The 21,206-nt window shown below is 39.9% G+C and overlaps 2 protein-coding genes across 4 annotated transcripts; one reads left to right on the top strand and one right to left on the bottom strand.

The window, feature by feature from the left end:
* Positions 1-531: 531 nt before the first annotated feature.
* Positions 532-3,536, top strand: nudt9 (nudix (nucleoside diphosphate linked moiety X)-type motif 9). Of its 2 annotated transcripts, none has more exons than XM_084419682.1 (8): positions 532-724; positions 972-1,205; positions 1,433-1,522; positions 1,831-1,917; positions 2,087-2,198; positions 2,405-2,551; positions 2,733-2,817; positions 2,903-3,536. In XM_084419682.1, exons 1-8 carry the CDS (start codon positions 633-635, stop codon positions 3,046-3,048), a joined length of 993 nt encoding a protein of 330 aa, XP_084275808.1. In that variant the 5' UTR covers positions 532-632; the 3' UTR covers positions 3,049-3,536. The 2 variants fall into 2 exon arrangements, with proteins under 2 accessions (XP_084275808.1, XP_084275809.1); XM_084419683.1 differs by having other exon boundaries at positions 584-724; positions 975-1,205.
* An 11,031-nt stretch (positions 3,537-14,567) lies between these two features.
* ppp4ca (protein phosphatase 4, catalytic subunit a) lies at positions 14,568-21,137 on the bottom strand. Of its 2 annotated transcripts, none has more exons than XM_084406130.1 (10): positions 21,116-21,137; positions 20,695-20,841; positions 19,776-20,074; positions 19,558-19,609; positions 19,423-19,473; positions 19,170-19,271; positions 18,887-19,060; positions 15,458-15,584; positions 15,177-15,366; positions 14,568-15,015 (listed from the first exon to the last, which is right to left on the bottom strand). In XM_084406130.1, the coding sequence occupies exons 3-10, from the start codon at positions 19,883-19,885 to the stop codon at positions 14,886-14,888; spliced, it is 936 nt and encodes a 311-aa protein (XP_084262256.1). In that variant the 5' UTR covers positions 19,886-20,074; positions 20,695-20,841; positions 21,116-21,137; the 3' UTR covers positions 14,568-14,885. The 2 variants fall into 2 exon arrangements, with proteins under 2 accessions (XP_084262256.1, XP_084262257.1); XM_084406131.1 differs by having other exon boundaries at positions 19,776-19,991.
* Between the last annotated feature and the right edge of the window lie 69 nt (positions 21,138-21,206).

Below are 21,206 nucleotides of genomic sequence, written 5' to 3'. Positions count from 1 at the left end.
GGTTAGTAGGCACTCCGGCGTGATTTACAGTTTGTGGTTGGAAAAAAACTAAAGGCAGAAGAGGGTATCTTAACAAGAGATTATAGAGAGAAATAGTATACGAACTTGGCATATTTTCCATCATTATATATTATAATATCATGTTAGTGTTGTCCAATCGATTAATCGCGATTATTCGCATCTAACATAAACGTTTTTGTTTACATAATATATATTATTATATTTATATATATATTATACATGTCTACACACACACACACACACACACACACACACACACACACACACACACACACACACACACACACACACACACACACATATATATATATATATATATATATACTGTATATATGTATATGCATGCATGTATAAATTATGTGATACAGTATATACACACACATACACACAGAGACATATATATAATATATATACACACGTATTATGTAAACAAAAACCTGTCGATTTGACAGTACTACAATACTACCAGAGAGATTTTACAGATCATACAGCAGAGCACCCTAGTGGCTCGTGATCATTACAGCAAGTCGCATGAATTGCGTCATTGAAAGGATGGGTTGATCTCTCACTTCCTGGTTACTGCAGCGCTGGGTTTCGTTTATTGATTGGGAATGAAAACAGTTTCCCGTAACTGGGTTGCATCGGTGCAAGTAGCGCTTAGTCTTCTTGGATTTCCGTATTCTGCCGGTACAAGTGGAATCTGGTATGTAAATTACTGTAATAAATGAATGAATGAAATTAATTCTGAAGCTGTAGTTGTAATACAAGTTTAACAGCTATTATCGACAGCTTTAAATTCCTTTCTTAATAATGTACGTTTTCTTGTAGTACCTTGTATTTTGTCTTGTGATTATTACAATTATTATTATTATTATTTTAAGAAACATCGCTGACTTTGTGAAATTGAAACGTCAAGTTTAAATGAATGGTTTATTTGAACCCATTTTCAGCAGGAAGAACGCCATTAACAGCATCCCCAGTCTCTGTTCATCAACATCTGTCTACATGTCTCCTGTCGCGCACTTTAAGGCTCGTTGTCCAGTATATCCTGGCTCAGACACAAGCCGCTTTTCTGTCCCAGATGACAAAGTTGACTGGAAGACAGACTGGCCCCAGTACAGCCCTGTTAACTATACGGCCTCCACTGTGCTGAAAAAGCCAGTTTGGGCTGACCCAGAGATTGGGTGAGTAACAATTATGTAAAACGCACCACAAGTAATGAAAATAAATAAATATATTATTTTATTTGTTCTCATTTAATACCGTTATATATATATATATTTCAATCCAAAACGCTGCACTGAAAATTTCCCTTACACAGATTTAAAAATGCACAAGAGAATTATAGTGTTTTTAAATATATGTGTAAAAGTTTCTTTTAATTCATTTATACTATTTACACTTCCTTTAGCACATTTCCCCCACTGTTCAATTCCTTGGACGGATCTGTGGACAGGAGAAGCCATGAGGGCCAATATCGTATCCAGAATGGAAAACCACTGTGAGTCAAAGTCAAGTCACCTTTATTTATATGTGCTTGTATCAAATCAGATTCAGTGTAATTATAAAAGTTCAGTTCAGCTATAAGCGGCTCTACTGAAGACAATAGTGTCGTTACTCAGCTCGAGTCAGTTAAATGTTGATTCAATCCAGTTCAATAACTGTCGATGCTGCAAAATTAATCTATTATGAAACGAAGAGATTCAAAACATTAAAATACTAGGTCATCCAAAATATTTAAATATTTGCAATATTTACAAGGCTTGATTTGCTGCTTATTAAAATCTACTCGCTGTAAATCATCCTCAGTAATCCACATGGAAGAACTGGACTCGAGGGCAGAGGATTACTGGGAAGGTGGGGTCCAAATCACGCTGCTGATCCAATAGTTACCAGGTACTAGAATGTGTCATAATAAATGGTAACCAACCTTTCAACTGCAGTCTTTCTCCCATTTGACCGGTTTTACAATTCCATGCATGCAAGGTATTTTGTGTTCAATGTGGCAGAGTTCACATGCTTAAAACAATCACCCATTCCCGTTTCCTGTGGCTGCTTCATCCAGGTGGAAAAGGGACTCGAAAGGACAACTTGTCCACCACTCTACCTCACAACTACCCATGCTGCAATTTGTGTCCATCAAGAGGTTGGACTGCGGTGAATGGGCAATCCCAGGGGTGAGTATAAACAGCGATGCTAATGTAAGCATTTATCTATTATATATATTTTAACAGGGACCATCTCACACAATACATTTTGAGTCAAATTTTCAGAATGGTTATTTTCAGTGAGCAGCATGTGTGGGGTGATTTTTAAGCTTCTTTTTTTTTATTCTGCTAATGTGCTAACATAGGGTTATAATCTTTTGTTGTTGTGTGTTCAGGGTATGGTGGACCCTGGGGAGCGCATTTCTCAAACATTGCAGCGCGAGTTCTCAGAAGAGGCAATGAACTCTCTGCAAGCATCTGCAAGTGAGAGGGAAAATATCCAAAAGCGAATCACTAAGCTCTTCAGCTCAGAAGGTCTTCAGGTGAGATCATGTGTGGTTTTCAGTGTCTAAAGGTGCAGCCACATTAGTGAAATTTCACGAGAAAAAAGCTGCATTGTCGATAGTGTAGTGATGCATGAAACACACCTCACAATGAACTATGGTAAGTGTGACCACACCTTAAGCATTGCAATGCTTTATAACTCAGCAACTTTTTCTATAGGTGTATAAAGGCTATGTAGATGATCCAAGAAACACAGATAATGCTTGGATGGAGACAGTTGCGGTCAATTTCCATGATGAATCAGGTAAAAGCAGTATATTGATGAAACACTTAATAATATAAGTACATTGTTCTGCCCCACGTGTTTGATTCAGTTTTTTTCCATCTAGGCAATAGTGTAAGTGAGCTTCCATTGCAAGCAGGCGATGATGCTGGTCAAGTGAGTTGGGTTGATGTTGACTCCTCCTTGGCCCTTTATGCGAATCACTTGCATTTCCTGGAGACAGTTGCTAAGGAAAGGAATACCCACTGGTAACTGGTAAAAGTGCCTTTCTGCTGTGACAGACATGAAAGAAAATCTAATTTGACAGAAGCATAAGAACTGTAGCTTGGAGACATAATTCAAATGGAAACTAGAAAAATCAGTTCTGGTGCTGGCACATATTAATATGGAGTGTGACCCGTCTCAACACTGCCAAAACTTGCATTCCAATAAGCATGGCTACCGAAAATGAGGGCTTACTAATTATTTAAGCTATTCTTGTTAGACTGAACTGAACACTATTAACTGAATAAGAACTTGGTCAGCTTATGCATGTACTGTGTCTGTAATAGCCAAATGAATAAGCCATATCATACACTTACTCTGTGTGTTGCTTTACCTTTTGTCTGCTGTGCTATATTCCAATAATTTAAAGAAAAGTCATTGGGCATCTGTGATACTTTGATACTGAAGTGGTTCAATTTCTTTGACATACTCAAAAGCAACTACTAGAGCAAGAAATATGAAAAAGTGTTTAATCTGCTTGGTCTGAACATGAATAATGTTAATTCTCTGAAAGCCTGTTTCTTTTGAATTGTTATTAAAGGGATATTACTGGTTCAATACAATTTTCACGAAAAAAATTAGGGACATCAAGGCACTTCAGTTGTGTATGTTCACGCACATAAATAAAATGAGTATTTAACACGTCACCATTTTTCACAGTAAATATATTTCTAAAGGTACTATTGACATGAAATTTTCACCAGATGTTGGTAACAAACCATGCAATGCATAGATGTCCATAAATTAAGTTATGTTTAATAATGTTAAATAAAGATGAAAAACCGCACTCTCTAGTAAGGGTTACATGTGAGCATTATCTATGGCCTGTTTTGTTGTGTTATTCCTTGTGTGTTTCTACAATGTTGGTAACCTGATGCACCTGACGGTGCAGATGATTTGATGATGTTAATGGGGTTAACCTGTGATGTTTAAAAAGCAATCCTTTTGGTGTTTCACACCACACACTGATGATGGCTTAGGTTGAAACGCGTCTGTGTGGACATGGTATAAATAAATATATGAGATATAACTAGAGAGTGCGGTTTTTCATCTTTATTTGATAACTTCTTTATAACTCGCACCCATAAACGGTTTGGGAGTTGAGCGTGCCTATTCTCAGTACTAATAATGTTAAATGACACAGGGAAAAAGTATTGAAGACATGAAGAAAGGGAGGTGCAAAAAGGCATGGAAAGGCAAGACAATCTAGCCTGACTACGTCAGACTTCTTACTTCCGCTCAATTTCATTTCGCTTCTGTACTCAGTCTGAGACAGCGTAATAGCTTTCCGTTTTCCTCCGGCCTGAAAACAGCCGGCCAATAAACGAACAGAGGGCGGGCTGAGAGCCGTGACTTAGACACTGATTGTACAGTGGATGCGTAGATTTACTTCACATAATCTGCAAAAGTCGTTCACACTTCACAGCCATGTTCACTCCGGTATTTCGCTCGATGGTTTTGTTTTCGCATCATACTACATGTGTTTACAGTGGAAGTTAGATGCGGCTGAGCATGCTCATAACACACGCCATAACCAAACGTTATGTGATTGGCTTACGGGAACCAATGATTTTAAACTTCAGACAAGCGCCTCCCCGCGAGAAAGAAAACGCTTTTCAATTATGCCATGCCAGACTCTGTCTACGAAGCAAAGCGAAGTAGCAGAGTTTGGTATTACCAGGCTAAAGACAATCAGTAATTAGAAAGCAATCCTGCCCCTTGTCAGTGCAAATGAATATCAGCTGGTTCAGTCCCAACTGATAGCCTAAAAAAAAGGTCTTATTACCAAGGTGTCACACAAGAAACATCTCATGATGGGTAAAAGCAAAGAGCTCTCTCAAGACCTTCACAACCTTACTGTTGCAAAACATACTGATGGCATTGGTTGCAAGCCTGCAAAATACTGTTAGAATATAGTCTGGTCAGATGAGACCAAAATTCAACTCTTTGGATGCCATAATACACACGTTTGGAGGAGAAATGAACATCACATCACCCCAAAAACACCACACCAACAGTGAAGTTTGGAGGTGAGAACATCATGGTGTAGGGCTGTTTTTCAGCATAAACGGTAGGCTACTGGCAAACTTCATATAGGCTAATTGAAGGAAGGAAGGAAGGATAAATGGAAAAATGTACATAGACATTCTTGATAAAAATCTGCTGCCATCTACCATGCGGGATGATGGAAGATGAAATCTTCATGTGTGGACATTTCAGCAAGACAAAGAACTTAAACACATGTCTTGTCCAAATACCCACACTTTGCACTTGACCACTTGTGTACTTGCATGATGTATTTTCTCTGTTTGGACCAAGTGTTCAAGTAGGTGTAAAGACTGCAAATATGTGTAGAACTTTTGATTATTCGATGGGACACCCCAGCAAACACAGAACGTTGGCACAACGTACTGTAATAAACCTAGAAAGTTTGGACAAATTGTTGCGGCTAGAGAAATCTACTCTACAAAGCAAACAACATCACAGGGGTAGAAACGATAATCTTTATTTAATATAATTCATGCAGTTACCAAACATGTCAGACTGGGTCAGGCTCTTGAAGCCCCAAATACTAATGTTAATCAGCCTGGGCGAACAACACCACGATGGAGCATGCTACACAGAGAACACCGCAATAAATAGGCCATACAAAAGCTAGCACACACGCAATAAATAGGCAAAAGCTAGAGCACACACATCACCCCCATAGGACACTGCACACGTTCACAAATGCACGTAAACTTCACACCCAAGACGCCATCAGACTACTACATAAGAATTCAGTTCATCAGAACCCTCCCACCCCATCATGAAATGGCTATACTGCCAGGTTTAAAATCACTCACACACACACATACACACAAAGTTCAACACTTAACTTTCCCGGGATTCGAGACCCTCCCCCGGGGTCTAGGCTTTTGGCGCTGGTTGGCAGAGGGAGAAGACAGACACCAGTCCAGCGCTCGGGAGGCCTCCGAAATATAGCGGGAACGGAGCACCCCTTGCTGAGAAGCCGCGCCGACCACGCACTCCTACACCCGGCCTTATCTACAGGTTAGCCCGCTAAGCTATCTTCGCCGCCGGCAGCCCTAAATAGCATTCCCTCAAATCCCTCCCCCCCACACACAACAGTCATAACATTGCATTTATCCAATATCACTTCATTACACTCCCCCCACCCATAAGGCAGACTCGTCCTCGAGTCGAATTCAAAACATTTCATAGTCCAGGGACCACGCTGGTGCCCTCCTTGGTCGTCCTTGGCGTGAGTCTTTGGATAGCGATGCACCTTGCTGGGCCTCCCCGGTCATTGCAGAATGGCTAGTCATCGATGTCTGCATGTGCCCAGTGTCTGAAGATTCCTGACCACCTTGGCTCTGTATGGCCGGAGCCAACCAGTCTCTTTGCCCTTGTGATCCCACTGAGGCAGCCCAGCTTCCTGGCACACTGCTTGCTCCCCTTGTAGGTGTGCCTGGGGGCACCTCGGATCTGGCCCCTGGCACTACCACCTCGCTTTCTCGACGCGCTGTAGAAGCTGAAGTCTGCAGCCAGGTCTCCTTAGGTGGGATGTCAGCTATTCGTGGGCTCTCTGCACCCTGTTGGTTGGTAACCTCTGTTACAGAAGAAAGACATGGTTTAAGTCGGTTGAAGTGCACCACTATTTCTGTCCCCCCCTCAACTGGCACAAGTCTATACAGAACTTCGGTTATCCTCTCTGTGACTTTATTCACCTTATTTTCGAACGCGGAAGTAAATATGGGTCCAGTTTCCGGTTTTTGTGCGGCACTTCCGTTTCCTCGCTTCTCTGGGCTAACTAACGATATCGATTGCGAAGGATTATGCAGAGTTGACAGCAAAATGTTACACATGCCTTAGCAGATGAATACAACAAAGAACTAAAGCCCCGCCTCACCCAGGTCGGGTACCGGACCTAGTTGAAAACACTCGTGCATCTAGCTGGCAGATTGCCAAAACTTCGCCAGCGCCTTCAGCACCGCCCTAAACACGGTCGAGCCAACGCTGGACTAAGTTAATATATCTATGGAGGTAGGCTATTTTGTCATGTCAAATGTATTAATAATGTCATCAGAATGCAACCAAAGCACATGATAGCAATAAGTAGATGGCTATAAATAATTATAAATCATACAAAATAAATGCCATGATCATGCCATGATGACTAGATTTTATACATGGGTTACTATATTTTGTTTCTCCTTGGAGTTTTTATTCAGACTTCGTAGCCCAGCCACTTTTCTGGTATCGGGTGGTCTTCTGTAGGTCTTGTGTTCACGAAATGAAAAAAAAAAAAACATACGGTTCTTCAAATTGGCTGCGTGGCATGTCCGTTATTTCGGCTCCCATGTTAACAGGTTATTTAGAGCTTGCACTGCCTGCGTGACACGCGCGTCTCAGGGAAAACGCGTGCATGCTAGAAATAGAATCGACGCCTATTCTTCATGCGACACGCAAGCGTTTTGGAAGCGTTTCGGAAGCATTTCCAGGCAAAATAGAATAGGAAAATATGTTTGTATGTCATTTTGATATGAATACATATTAATAAATGACATTTTGATGTTTGAATTTAGGTTTTAACATAAATGCAGATATAAATGTAAAAAAAAAAAAAAAAAAAGATCGATTTTCAAATATTGCACCTGTCAATACAGAACGAAATATTCTGTAGCCTATTTTGCCGTCAATACTGCCGACGTTGTCTTTGCTGCTATATATTTATGTTTAACATTAAGTGCCTTCCACAACTCTCTCCCCATATGTCGAATATATCACCAATGAGGCTTATCATGTCACCTAGCAGCAGCAACGCTGCGTCAGACACGTTTCTGGTGTGCAAAGACATAGAAAACGCCACGCAACAGAAACGCCACGCAGCCAGTGTGTCGCCGGTCGTAGGGCGCCTGATTATTAAAATGTCAATGATTTCGATGATTAAAACACTCCTGCTCCAAGTAAATCTTTCTTTTGTGCCAGTTATTATGACAACCTCTAACTGCACAAACAATCCCGGTCTTCCTCGAAGCCATAACGATGAGTTAGTTGTTACGAACAACGCTCGCCAGTGACCGGAAGTGCCTGACCGGAAGTCTCGCACAAAATACCGTCAACTGGCTGCGTCCGTATTTCCGTTAAAAATAAGGTGAATAAGGCCCCCTAAACCTTCGTTGTAATTTTGGACAGAGCCCCCTCTTCCTAACTTTCCCCCGAACCCACATCAATTCTCCTTCAGAATAGTATTGGAAATGAGCTCTGAAGTCATATTCTCCCTTCTGCTTCACAGAGGCTCTTAGCTGATGGCCCTTTACCGCCTCTACCACTGTAGACAATGTCTCCAACAATCTAGCCACATACTCTGAAGCGGAAGATAATCTTTCCCCATCACCCAGGTTAAGCATAACATCCACAGGAAGGACTATCTCTTTCCCAAAAACCACTTTGTAGGGTGTAAACCCAGTACTGGAGTGAACGCTGCTTCTATAGGCCATCATTACATAAGGCAACAAGATGTCCCAGTTAGCTTGATTATCATCTACAAACAGAGACAACATGGAGGCCAGTGTTCTGTTAAACCTTTCAATCATTCCATCAGATTGAGGATGATAAGGTGATGTCCTGGTCTTATAAATGTTCAGCAACTGGCACACTTCTTTAAATAACCTTGATTCAAAATTTCGGCCCTGATCAGTGTGTATTATCCTGGGGGCTCCGAAGCGGCACACCCACTGTTCAACTAACAACTTGGCCACCGTCTCAGCTTCCTGATTAGGAAGAGGGAACGCCTCCGTCCATTTGGAAAAGTAATCCCCAATAACTACAATATATTTGTTTTTTTGGGGGGTTTCGGGGAGAGGTCCCAAAATGTCCAAAGCCACCCGCTCATATGGCCTTGATGCTACCACCGATTGGAGTGGGGCCCGCCAATGTTTCCCCACAGCTTTTCTGGACCCACAATCCACACATTCGCGACACCATCGCTTCACATCCCCAAACCAGCCCAGCCAATCTTTCACTTTTGCTTGTAGTTTCTGTATTCCCAAGTGTCCACCCGTAACATCATTATGCAACTGTCTTAGGATTTCTGACACCATGACAGTGGGAATCACCACCTGGACCTGGTTTGCGGCATCCGAGTTCGATGGGGGAAATCTCACCAACCGGGAGCCCTGCATTTGTAACTGGGACCATACCGGTGCATACTTTTGTAAATCGTCCGGTGGTTGCAAACAAGTCCCTCCCTCTTTTTTTCGAGCAATGATCTTATGTAACTCGACATCTTCCCACTGCGCCCAAGCCAACTCATCCCCTTCCCACCCTGGGGTTACATTGGGAGGCACATTTTGTATTGCAGCTATTACAGGCGCCCCTCGTGGCTGTGAGGCTGGCTCCGGGGGCACTGGAGGGGACAGGTAAGCAGGCAGCCTAGAAAGGGCGTCAGCATTAGCATGCCCTCGTCCAGGGCGGTGAACAATTTTATACCGAAAGCTTGCCAGCTGCTCCACCCATCTGGCTAACTGTCCCTCTAACCCCTGGAAATTATGCAGCCACCTCAAGGAATTATGATCTGTTCGCAGGACAAATTCCTTACCCAACAGGTAATGTTTAAAATATCTAATGAACGTGACCATACTTAACAGCTCCTTCTTGGTTGTGGCATATTTTCTTTCCTGCTTAGTAAGGGCTCTGCTGGCATATACTATAACATGTTCAACCCCCCCCCCTAGTTTTATTAAAACTTCGTCCAGACGGCCTAAATGTTCCTGAAATGTCCGTCCAAATATAATAATATCGTCCAAGTACACCAGACAGGTAGTCCACTGAAGATCTGCCAGCACCAGATCCATCAGTCGCTGAAATGTACTTGGACTATTACAAAGACCAAAACTAAGGACATTGAATTCAAACAGGCCTTGCCGAGTGATAAAAGCAGTCTTATATTTATCCCTAGGATCCAACTCCACCTGCCAGTAACCACTGGCTAAATCAAGAGTGGAGAACCAGCAAGCTTTATTCAAACTATCAAGGGCATCATCGATCCGTGGCAATGGATACGCGTCCTTCCGGGTTACATCGTTTAACTTGCGATAATCCACACAAAAACGGAGGCCGCCGTCACGCTTCCGTACCAAAACTACTGGAGCTGCCCATGGACTATGAGAAGGCTGAATTATATTATTTGCCAACATTTGCTTTACATGGTCAGACACCTCATGTTGTAAATGGAGAGGAACACGACGGGGTGGCAACTTCACAGGCTTCGCATCCCCTGTATCGTTCTGGTGCAGTGTCAGGTGAGTTCTCCCCAAATCCCCCTCCCCCTCACTAAACACAGACATATTTCTTTGTAACAGCTCACGAATATCTGTTAAGTCAGATGGAGTAAAATTCTTCTGATGCAACCCAAAATGAGCAATAAGCTTGTCAACCGACCAAGGCTCATTTGGGCCATCCTCATACTCGCCCATATGTTCGGCCCTACAGCCCACCTCAATGTCGGTATGTAACGTTCCCAGCCTCATACCCCCCTTTAATGTAAGGGCATCTTTAGTTACATTAATCTCTCGTACCGGCAGTCTACCCCTCTCCACTCTACAGACCACCCGAGCGATCATTACATCACATTGGTTTGATAATGTTTCTGATGGTTCCAACATACCCTCACAACAGGCCACAAAGGAATTATCCACCTTTCCAGCAATGATTGCCTCACTACGGGGGGGGGGGGGATTACAGTGTCTTCCAAGACGATCACAATCCGGGGTTTATCAATATCTGCCGGAACAATCAGGGGAAACATTTTACCCATTATTCTGCACTCCTTTTTACCAAAATCCACAACAACACCATATTTACTCAAAAAGTCAAAACCCAAAAGAATATCCTGGGACGGCACATCAGCTACCAAAAACTCTGCAATTAATGCCAATGAATCAAACTGGCAGACTGTTTGCCATTTTCCCAAAATCCCCATCAACCCTCCATTAGCTGCAGACACATCACCATGATGTCCAGACAGTTCTGTTCCCCCCTTAGTGATTTCAAGCCAAAGTTGTTTTGGTATGACTGATAATGTTGCCCCACTATCTACCAAGAGAAGGGAGTCTGACGCACCTATTTTGGCTCCGATGTATCCAGAGCCACCCTGATTGCTTGCCGAGGCCGCATATGTACCAACTCGCCAGGGGGCAGGCAGTGGGCCTACAATGCCTGCCCCCTGTAGTTTCCCTGCGAATATGGGCAGTCTCGTTTTATGTGTCTAGTACACCCACACTCCCAACAACCACCCCCCGCCCCTCTGGCTCGATCTACAGACCCTTGTGAAAAGGGTTCACAAAAATTAAGCAAATCCCCACCGCTGCCACCAGTGTAATAAACCTAGAAAGTTTGGACAAATTGTTGCGGCTAGAGAAATCTACTCTACAAAGCAAACAACATCACAGGGGTAGAAACGATAATCTTTATTTAATATAATTCATGCAGTTACCAAACATGTCAGACTGGGTCAGGCTCTTGAAGCCCCAAATACTAATGTTAATCAGCCTGGGCGAACAACACCACGATGGAGCATGCTACACAGAGAACACCGCAATAAATAGGCCATACAAAAGCTAGCACACACGCAATAAATAGGCAAAAGCTAGAGCACACACATCACCCCCATAGGACACTGCACACGTTCACAAATGCACGTAAACTTCACACCCAAGACGCCATCAGACTACATAAGAATTCAGTTCATCAGAACCCTCCCACCCCATCATGAAATGGCTATACTGCCAGGTTTAAAATCACTCACACACACACATACACACAAAGTTCAACACTTAACTTTCCCGGGATTCAAGACCCTCCCCCGGGGTCTAGGCTTTTGGCGCTGGTTGGCAGAGGGAGAAGACAGACACCAGTCCAGCGCTCGGGAGGCCTCCGAAATATAGGGTGTCTGGACAACCACTGGACAACATATGTACTCGTCACTGCCCTGAAGCGCGAAAATCAGCCTTTTAAATTTCAACTGATCGTTGGGCTGTCTCATTCTTCATCAAGCAATCCATACGTGAGAATTGTTTAATTCACTTCAGCTAAATAAGATACGTATTAAAACACAACCTACAACTTCCTTATCTGATGTGACATTTTTTTTAACATCTTCTGGTCAGGTATGACAAATATTTAACTTTATGCCAAAAGGACTTTAATGATGAGTAACGTTAATTGATTTCAGCACTAATTGAACAGCCAGCAACACCTACTTGTTGCAAGGTAATGTTTTTTTTTTGTTTTTGTGGAAACGCACAGAGAAAAAAAAAATGTTTGTAGCTGCTCGCACACCGGTTTATTTTTTCCTTTGATTTGTCGTCTCATTCGTTTCTTTGTCAGATTTTCGCATGTTTGCACATGCTAGTTAACGTTAGTCCACTCTCTGTATAATGTTTGTTTGTTTTTCTTCTCACAAATGTATGACTTTTGGAAGTGCAATTTGATTACCATATGCAGTTTTAATAAAGTTGAATTAGCTAACCTTCTATGTCATTTTTACTCTTTAAAGTGTACACTTGCAGGTGATTAGGCCTAATGAATTTACTGTTAGGCCCATAAATAAGGATAAACAATATTTAAAAAGTATATCATTTTATAACATATGATTGATTAAAAATTAACCACATAACATGCTAAATGGGGAATATCTATAGACCTATCTAGCACAAAAAAAATTATTGTCAGAACGTCGTCTCTCAGTTGCTGAATGCCGCGTAGCAACGTTGCTACAGCCCTGTCGCGTGAGCCGTACTGAACCGAGCCGTACCGTACCATCCAGTGGAAAAGCGCCAAAGCGTGCCGTACCGAACCGAGCCGTACCGTACCATGCAGTGGAAAAGCGCCATTAGAACCTCGCCGGAGGTGGTACGAAAAAAAGTAGGCTACCTGCAGGTGCAGCCTGGTACAACTTTTACACAGTGGAAAACCAAACAGAGCCGAGTCGAGGCGAGCTGGTACTGTGTAGTGGAAAAGCGCCATTACAATTCTACGTTGTTACAATGTTGCCATAGCAGAAATGCAACGTGCCACAGACGTTGCCACAACGTAAATGTGTTTGCTGGGACACTTGTAGTCTTGCAAAAAATGCAAGTGTTTACAGAGCTCTTATTTATTATATTTTCAATACTTTGCATTTTAAAATAAACTTCTACATGTATGTTCAGTAGTCGCTATGTAACTAACAGAAGACACATTTTAAATTGTGGTGCTTCTATCATGTGATAAAAACAGTTGCAAATATTGTACAAAATAGGCCCACACTTACCATACTCATCATTGCACCAATAAAATGTGTAACGCATTATGTTTTTACTACCAAATTATATGTATCTAATTAATTTAAATGAGAGTGGAATGTTTTCCTAGACATCTCGCGATTGCGAACATAATGCATGATGGGATACGGTTTGCCTCGAATACCGCTCCGAAGCGAAGTGTACCGTGCATTAACGGCACTGCAATTTGGTATTTGGTTCAAGATTTGAACGTTCCGTGGGCCAACTCAAAATTTGCTTAAAATTCCAAGGACCAAGTTAAGCCAGAAAGGGGATCGTGCATTTTGCGGAAGTAGCGCTAAGACTTCGGAATGGCTTATTACATGTTACGGACGCTGACTCTGTAGCCTACATGTTTTTAAAGTACAACTTAAGACACATTTGTTTGCCATGGCATATTCTTCCTTTTCATGATAATTTTTATTCTATTAGGCCTACTATTGTTTTTTTTTTTTCTATTCTATAGTCTACTCTGTCTATTTTACTGAGATGATGTAAAGCACATTGGTCAATGTGTTTTAATAGTGCTATACAAATAAAAGTGACATTGACATAGAAGACTGTGTGGAAGAATGGGCCAAAAATCACACCTGAGCAATGCATGCACCTAGTTTCTCCATACAGGAGGCATCTTGAAGCCGTCATTACCAACAAAAGCTTTTGTACGAAGTATTAAATCAATTTCAGCAAGCATGTCTGATACTGGTGATCTGGTGAACATTGCATGTCAATAGCACCTTTAGAAAAATATTTACTGTGAAAAATGGTGATGTGTTAAATACTTATTTTACCCGCTATATATATATATATATATATATATATATATATATATATATATGTATATGTATGTGTGTCTCAATGAGATTCCATTACCATGTGAAACAAAATATACAATGTAGTGACTCAAGTTTTCAGAGCACCTGAAAATTAAGAATTTAGTGTATGATCGTGTCCTTGACAATCAGGATTTATCGCTTACATTGACCATGGTCTATGATTCAAGATTCTGTAAATTATTCTGTGCGAATAAACCTTTTGATCGGCTCTAACTGATTACAAATATGCAACACTGGTTTATATAAATACAAGCAGCAAAAAACGAACAAGTTCATGAATATGCTCATTTCTGTACAAGTTCATGAATATGCTCATTTCTGTATAGATTTATATATGCAAATATCTAAACCTACTCATTTTATTTTTGTTGGGAAAAAATATCACCAGTTTGAAAATACAAAAACTACCACATAATTAGGAACAGTCATAGCAGTTTCAAATACATTTTACAAGATGTAAGAAAAAGTTTGTATTGAGGAAGGAATGTGAAAGCTTATGAGAAACGAGAGCTAAATGCTGTAACTGGTCCATTCACAGAAGTACTGATGTTGTGCAGATAAAAGTTGGCCAGCAAAAAAAAAAAAAAGAAGCATTTAAAAAAAAAGCAGTCTATACAGGTGTTGTTTCTGATGCTTCCAAATGTCCTCCTGGACTGGAAAGTCAAAGGAAGTAGTCAGCCACAGGTTTCTTAGAGGGGAGGCCTCTGGTTTCCTGAGGTGCAGCTTCAAATATGATAAACTCCTTCTGGAGATGCTCATCAAGCTCCAAAATGGCTGCCACATTACCACACCTAAGAAAATATAACGAGAAGGACATAAAAAAACAGTTCCTGGTGAGACGTTTCTCAGGAGCTGTAAATTAAGTAATGCAAAGCAGCATGCTTACATCTAAATAATCATTTGTACAAACAAGTTATGGAACCACTGTAAGAGTGAAAAAAAACCCACACACCTATAACAGTAGTTTGGCGCAGACCACACAGTTAACACGGTCTCACTGAAATGCCACTTGTAGCCCTCCATCACCAGCTGATGAGCTCTGCAGATCATGCTGATATCATTGGCAGCATTAAACTGCGCAACCACATCACTGCCAAACAGATATCCAGCCCCTCTTGGACTCACTCCCCACCCTGTGGTGTCTAGAAACAAGAAAGGGAGCAAACAATCTTAGGTCGTTAGCTCAACATATTAAAGGTCCTTCCTTTATGGTGCATTTTATTAGTCTCTCACCCTCAGGATCAGACCACAGTAGGTCACACATGGGTCCATCATGAGGAACTTCCTGCTTTCGGTCAATAGTTCTGATCTGATCCAAAGTTTGAATAGATGGAGAAAGCCCACCATGCACACAAAATATCTGGGGAGCAAAAACAGTACACATACAGTTCTATTAAAAAGTTTGGGGTCAGTAATTGTAAAAAAAAAAACCTTTTATTCAGCATGGATGCATTACCTTGATCAAAAGTGACAAAAAATTGTTTTACACTGACACAAAAGATTTCTATTTCAAATGAGTAACTGGACTGGAGTAATTGCTTTGCCATTACAGGGATAGTTTGATTTTGAAATTAAATTGTAATACAGTTTTTACTGTATTTTTGATCAAACAAATGCAGCCTTGGTGAGCATAAGAGACTTTCTCTTTCACACACACAAAAAATCCCAAACTTTTGAAAGAGAGTGTGTGTGTAGTAGAGCGCAAGAGAAACTGTGTGTGCATGAGTGTATTAGAGATCCATCAATGTGTCGGTCAATTTTTGATCAATTTAAAACCATCAGAGGCGGTATTAACATTAAGGTTCATGCGCACAGAAGCCATTGGCACATCTAGTGGCAAATACTGTTGTCATTGGCATGTGCCAATAAAACCTGTGATATGTGCCGAATCTGCCGATGGATAGCGTCATGTGCCACTGACATTTTTGCGGAGCATGTCGCCGTATGTTGTGGCACCTTCAGTAGCTCAGTGACACATGCCACAGTCTGCTGCCCATTATGTAGATGTTGTAACATATGCACTAAACGGCAGAACGACATTTAATTAGTTGTTTTCAAACAGAGTTTATTACATCCTGGGGGCAATCATTACAACAATTAAGCTTTTCCCTATTTAATATCTGCCTTGTTGTTGGTTTTTATTATAATACGTTTCTTTTTTAAAATAATTTTCACAATGTAATTAAATACATATTGTAAATACAGTTGTTTTGATAACTCAACAATTTATTTTTCTATTTGCATAGGATTGATAGCTCAGCTGTGTCTTTTGGAATTATAAAACAATTTAGATAGGTGGCCACAACTAAAAAAAGTGAAACCAGCAGGGCTATGTGCCACCACAAACTGACACTTACCAATCAGGTATTTCATACTGTAAACTACCATGACAGGAAATGCCACAAACCATTATAAAGTGACACATATCATTCTGAAATGCATTATGAAAACTGGGACCAAGCATTCAGAAGTGTATTGGAACTTGACATCGGCTCTTCACAATGTAACGTAGGTCTCTAGATATTATATTTGACTTGTTAAAAATGGTTTTATTTCTTATTACATAATTCCATAAAAAATATTTGCGAAATATTAAAGCCATAGATAAGAACCTTTTCTAACGTCTAACTCAAACAAATAAACACGCCACACGTGGATCTTCCTCAAATGCCGAAGTTTTGGTTTATCTTGCGCTGGCCAATGTTACACTTATACCGACACTTACCGGCGTACATGCAAAAATAAAGGTTTACAGTAACGGATGCAATTTATTTATTTCCTAGAATGAGCAGTTTGCGTGATCAACATACAGTAGCGCTGGTATTACAACAATCAGTGGCAAATGTCACTTAAATACAGATTTGCCACAAACTGACAAAAAATATTACAGATTTATAAATGCATTTAATTTTTTTAATTATCAAAAAATAAAAAAATGCACTCTTTCATTAGAATTTTTTTTCCCACCTTTAATAGTCGATTATATTTACAGTACAAACCTTGTCAGTGAGTAAAAGTTTTGAAGAAATCAAAGAACAGTTTAGTCTGGCAAATCAAGATTTCTATAGATTTTTGCAAGTGAGGCACTATTTAGAGCATGAGCAATAGCATGAGCAAGAGCAATTTTGACGTTGAGTTAAGCATTATAAAACTCTTTATTTCAGCATACAAATCTAAACTTAACAGGAAATTAATTTCAAAGATATATTCAGGGATAGAAATTTTAAAAGGAAACGATACACACTACATAAAACAAAAATGGGAAATTGAAGCAAACATAAAATTGACGGATGAAGATTGGGAAGATCTCACTCAACAAATATGGAGAGTGACATCATCTTTAACTTGGAGGGAGCATGGTTGGAAAAACTTAGTGAGATATTTTAGAACTCCAGCTCAGGGATGTGGAGAAAAAAGTGCAAATCATGTTCATATTTTTTGGAGTTGTCCTTCGATGGTGAAATACTGGATGGAACTTAAACAATGTATGGACAAGATTTTAAGGATTAATCTCCCTTTAACTTTTGACACATTTTATTTGGGAAAACTTAATATGCAAGGTAAAAAGAATCTGAATTGTAAAATGTTTAAAATTATGTTATTAGCAGGAAAAAAGGGAATTACTAGGAAGTGGCTAAAGGTGGAAGCGCCAAGAAAGGAAAATTGGGTTGATGTGATGCATGATATATACATTATGGAGAAACTGACTTCCACTTGTAGATTGGAAATGGAAAAATTTGAGAGGTTGTGGAAAGGATTCTTGGAATTTATTCGGCCAATAAGATCAGACTTTGTGTGAAACATAATAGCAGTGGCACTTCCCTAGTTTGTTTTTGCTACCAGTTTATCTTTTTTTTTCTGTGGTTGGGTGGGGTGTTAATTTTGTTCTGGAAAAAAGAAGGTGATGTAAGACAGTATAAGAAATATGTATTATATGACCAAATGTGTATTTTTGTTTTGCAACATCAATAAAAAAAAAAAATATATAAAAAAAAAAAAAAAAAAAAAACCCTGTCAGTGAACTATGAGGGCAAAAAAATAAAATAAAATAAATAAATAAAAGCAGACAAGAAACCTTGATTTTAGGTCATATCTAGTACACATCTAAAGCGTGCGACAGCGCAGTTTTGAACAGCTAACAGTTTTGGCTCGCAGTTTTGGACAGCGAGTAAATACTGAATTGAGTTCTTTTTCACTTCTAAATTATAATGAAAAAAAGCCTGTCTTGGCAAGTATCCTTGTAAACAGTCGGTTATGTAAGCTGGGTTCACACTGTACGATTTTGTCCACAATTTGGCCGTCTGAGACAAATTTTGTTTGACAGCCGATTAATGACCGTTGGGACAAAATTTTGCCTCTGACGAAATTCTTGCAGTCTCAGAGGTTTTGACTCACAGTCCTGCAGTGTGACTTCTCCTACGACGACTGTCAAATTGGCTTTGCTTCTTAATTTATTTTAATTCGTGTAAAGTCTTAACAACATGCAAAGAAAGAAAATCTATTTTAACGACAAAAGTTCAAATAAGACAGCAAGTAACAAATATTGCTATCTGTCAATAGTTGTTTGTTAAAATCAGTATCGGCCAAAAAAATTATTACTTCTATTGGTGCATCCCTAATGTGTGTGTGTAGTAAAATTTAAAGATACTAAAATAGACCTACCTTGCCATCAACAATGGCAGAGAGGGATAAGTAGTCAAATATCTCTGTGCAGTACCTCCAGACTGTAACAGAGCCATATTTTCTAAGACACTCGTCATAAAAGCCATACACTTGTGTGATCTGCCTCGACTCGTGATTCCCTCTGATCAGCGTTATTCGGTCAGGGTATCGCACCTGAAGGCATAAACAAAGAACTGAGAATAGAACAGACTTCGAACAACTTTAACGCAGCTATAACATTACAAGCAAACAAGATTCAAGAACTTCTGGACAGATATTGCACCTTAAATGCAAGCAGCAATAGAAAAGTCTCAACGCTATAGAACCCTCGGTCCACAAAGTCCCCCATGAAGAGGTAGTTTGTCTCTGGAACTTCACCCCCCACCTGAAAACCCAGAGGACAACAATCAGAATCAAATGACACACACATTGGGTTTAAAAAAAAACAAAAAACTGATCTACCAAGGGCAATACAAATTTGAAAGTAAATGTATTGTGAATTCAATGAATGCCATGTTGCATGCTCAATTGCTTACCCTAAATAGCTCCTTTAAATCATAAAACTGCCCATGTATATCTCCACAGACCTGCAAACAAAATAGTGATTTAGTTTCAATTGCATAATCCTATGAAAAGTTAGTTATATATTACATTTATAAAGAAATACACACTGTGACAGGAGAATCTACCCTCTGAACATTACTCTCCTCCACAAGAATCTCCCTACAGAGCAAAACAACGACACTTGCAGCATTAATTCAATACTCTATACTGATATACAACTTAAGAACAATCATCAATAACCATTTAGATGCATATAAAAAAAAAAACTAATAAGGCATGCACAATGAGACATCTGGTCTCCTGAACACCTGAGTGTAGGCATTACCTCGCTTTGGCACACAGCGCCTTGACCTCATTTTCCTTGATAAGTTCACAACGTCGGAGTTGCTCGATCTGTCTGTCCAAGTCAATGACGTCGCCCATGATGACACACATGCATACACTCACAGAAACACTCCTCAATGTGAGGCTGATTAAAACCCTGTTACTGGCTCTCCAGTCCTCAGTTAGTCTCACAGAGACCACAAACACACTCCCCCTCCTGAGAAATAAAGAGACTATGAGGCCGTGCACATAATTACACACATCCAGATGATCCTGAAAGATGTCAAGATGCGAAAATAACTGCAAAACAGAGGCAGGCGCGCACACACACACACACACACACACACACACACACACACACACACACACACACACATCATCAGAAATGCTAAACAATCACATGTATGCTTGGAAATCAGACTAATCTCCCGAGTCTTTTAGTGAGTTTAATAATAATATAATAGTAAGAATATAGGCCAAGTTGCATCCAAGGACTTTCATATTCATATTTTACATTAATTTAATATACAGAAAACTTTTGTTTGTATGTTACATTAAATCTACACTTTAATTGCGTGGTAAGAGTTTCGGTATTAGTGTTAATTATGCATTATTATCATTTAAAATAATACTAAAACTCATAACAGGACTTTAAATGTAATATCAATGTAACACGTTTGGCTAACTAACAAATGAAATCTTAACCTTTTTTGTTTGTTTTGTTCAAAAACTAGCATTTCTAATACATTTGCAAAGCCTGGTCTACAAAAATAATGTAACGTTACAGACAAAGCTGTTAGCATAAATACTAGTAACGTTAATGCTTTGTTTGCTGTGTGTTTCAGAAAGGAAAAGTTTTCTGTTAAAATAAGAATTGCATTTCACACGCTGAAATGTACATATAAATGCATATATAATACCTGGGACTTTAGATTCGTTTAGGCATCCGTCGTTTCTTTTGTAGACGGTAGTTGGAAAAGCGGCGTAAGCAAGTGTGACCGTCGCATCAACAAGCCCGTATCAAACGTTCGGCTCATCTTTCAAAATAAAGGTGCCGATCACCCGTTCTACATGACAGCATACATGAATTGCTCTTATTAACGACATATGTTTCATTTATTAAAAAATTGACAGCGAAAGAGGGAGAGGGAAAACCATTGATCTGACAGAAAAGATACTTATAAGATACTTATTAAAGAGTGTTTTGTCATAATACACATGTACGTTTAAACCTCAAATGTAAGATATGTTATGATAAGACATGCTTTAACCCATAGTTAAAGTTAATTACATTTAAGAGGACATTATAACTATGTTAATAGAAATTAATTAAAGAAATACCTTTTTGTTCTTGTGTTCTCTTTCCCAGAATGACTGTTGGAGTGTTGCTATTTTGAAATCTAATGTCGCGCTTTTTCCTGTTTGAGAATGT

Source organism: Rutilus rutilus (genome assembly GCF_951802725.1).
Source record: "Rutilus rutilus genome assembly, chromosome: 1".
NCBI classification, from domain to species: domain Eukaryota; kingdom Metazoa; phylum Chordata; class Actinopteri; order Cypriniformes; family Leuciscidae; genus Rutilus; species Rutilus rutilus.
The sequence above is the reverse complement of the archived record's forward strand: the minus strand, read 5'-3'. Positions and strand labels throughout refer to the sequence as shown.

Bases quoted from the DNA above. Each gene is read 5' to 3' on its own strand.
- nudt9 (XM_084419682.1), top strand. From the start codon at position 633: ATGAAAACAGTTTCCCGTAACTGGGTTGCATCGGTGCAAGTAGCGCTT. The intron at 725-971 runs GTATGTAAATTA...ACCCATTTTCAG, and splicing joins GCCGGTACAAGTGGAATCTG to CAGGAAGAACGCCATTAACA. The intron at 2,199-2,404 runs GTGAGTATAAAC...TTGTGTGTTCAG, and splicing joins GTGAATGGGCAATCCCAGGG to GGTATGGTGGACCCTGGGGA.
- ppp4ca (XM_084406130.1), bottom strand. From the start codon at position 19,885: ATGTGTGTCATCATGGGCGACGTCATTGACTTGGACAGACAGATCGAG. The intron at 19,061-19,169 runs GTGCAATATCTG...TTATGCCTTCAG, and splicing joins TATTGCTGCTTGCATTTAAG to GTGCGATACCCTGACCGAAT. The intron at 15,367-15,457 runs GTGAGAGACTAA...TCTTGTTTCTAG, and splicing joins ACTGTGGTCTGATCCTGAGG to ACACCACAGGGTGGGGAGTG.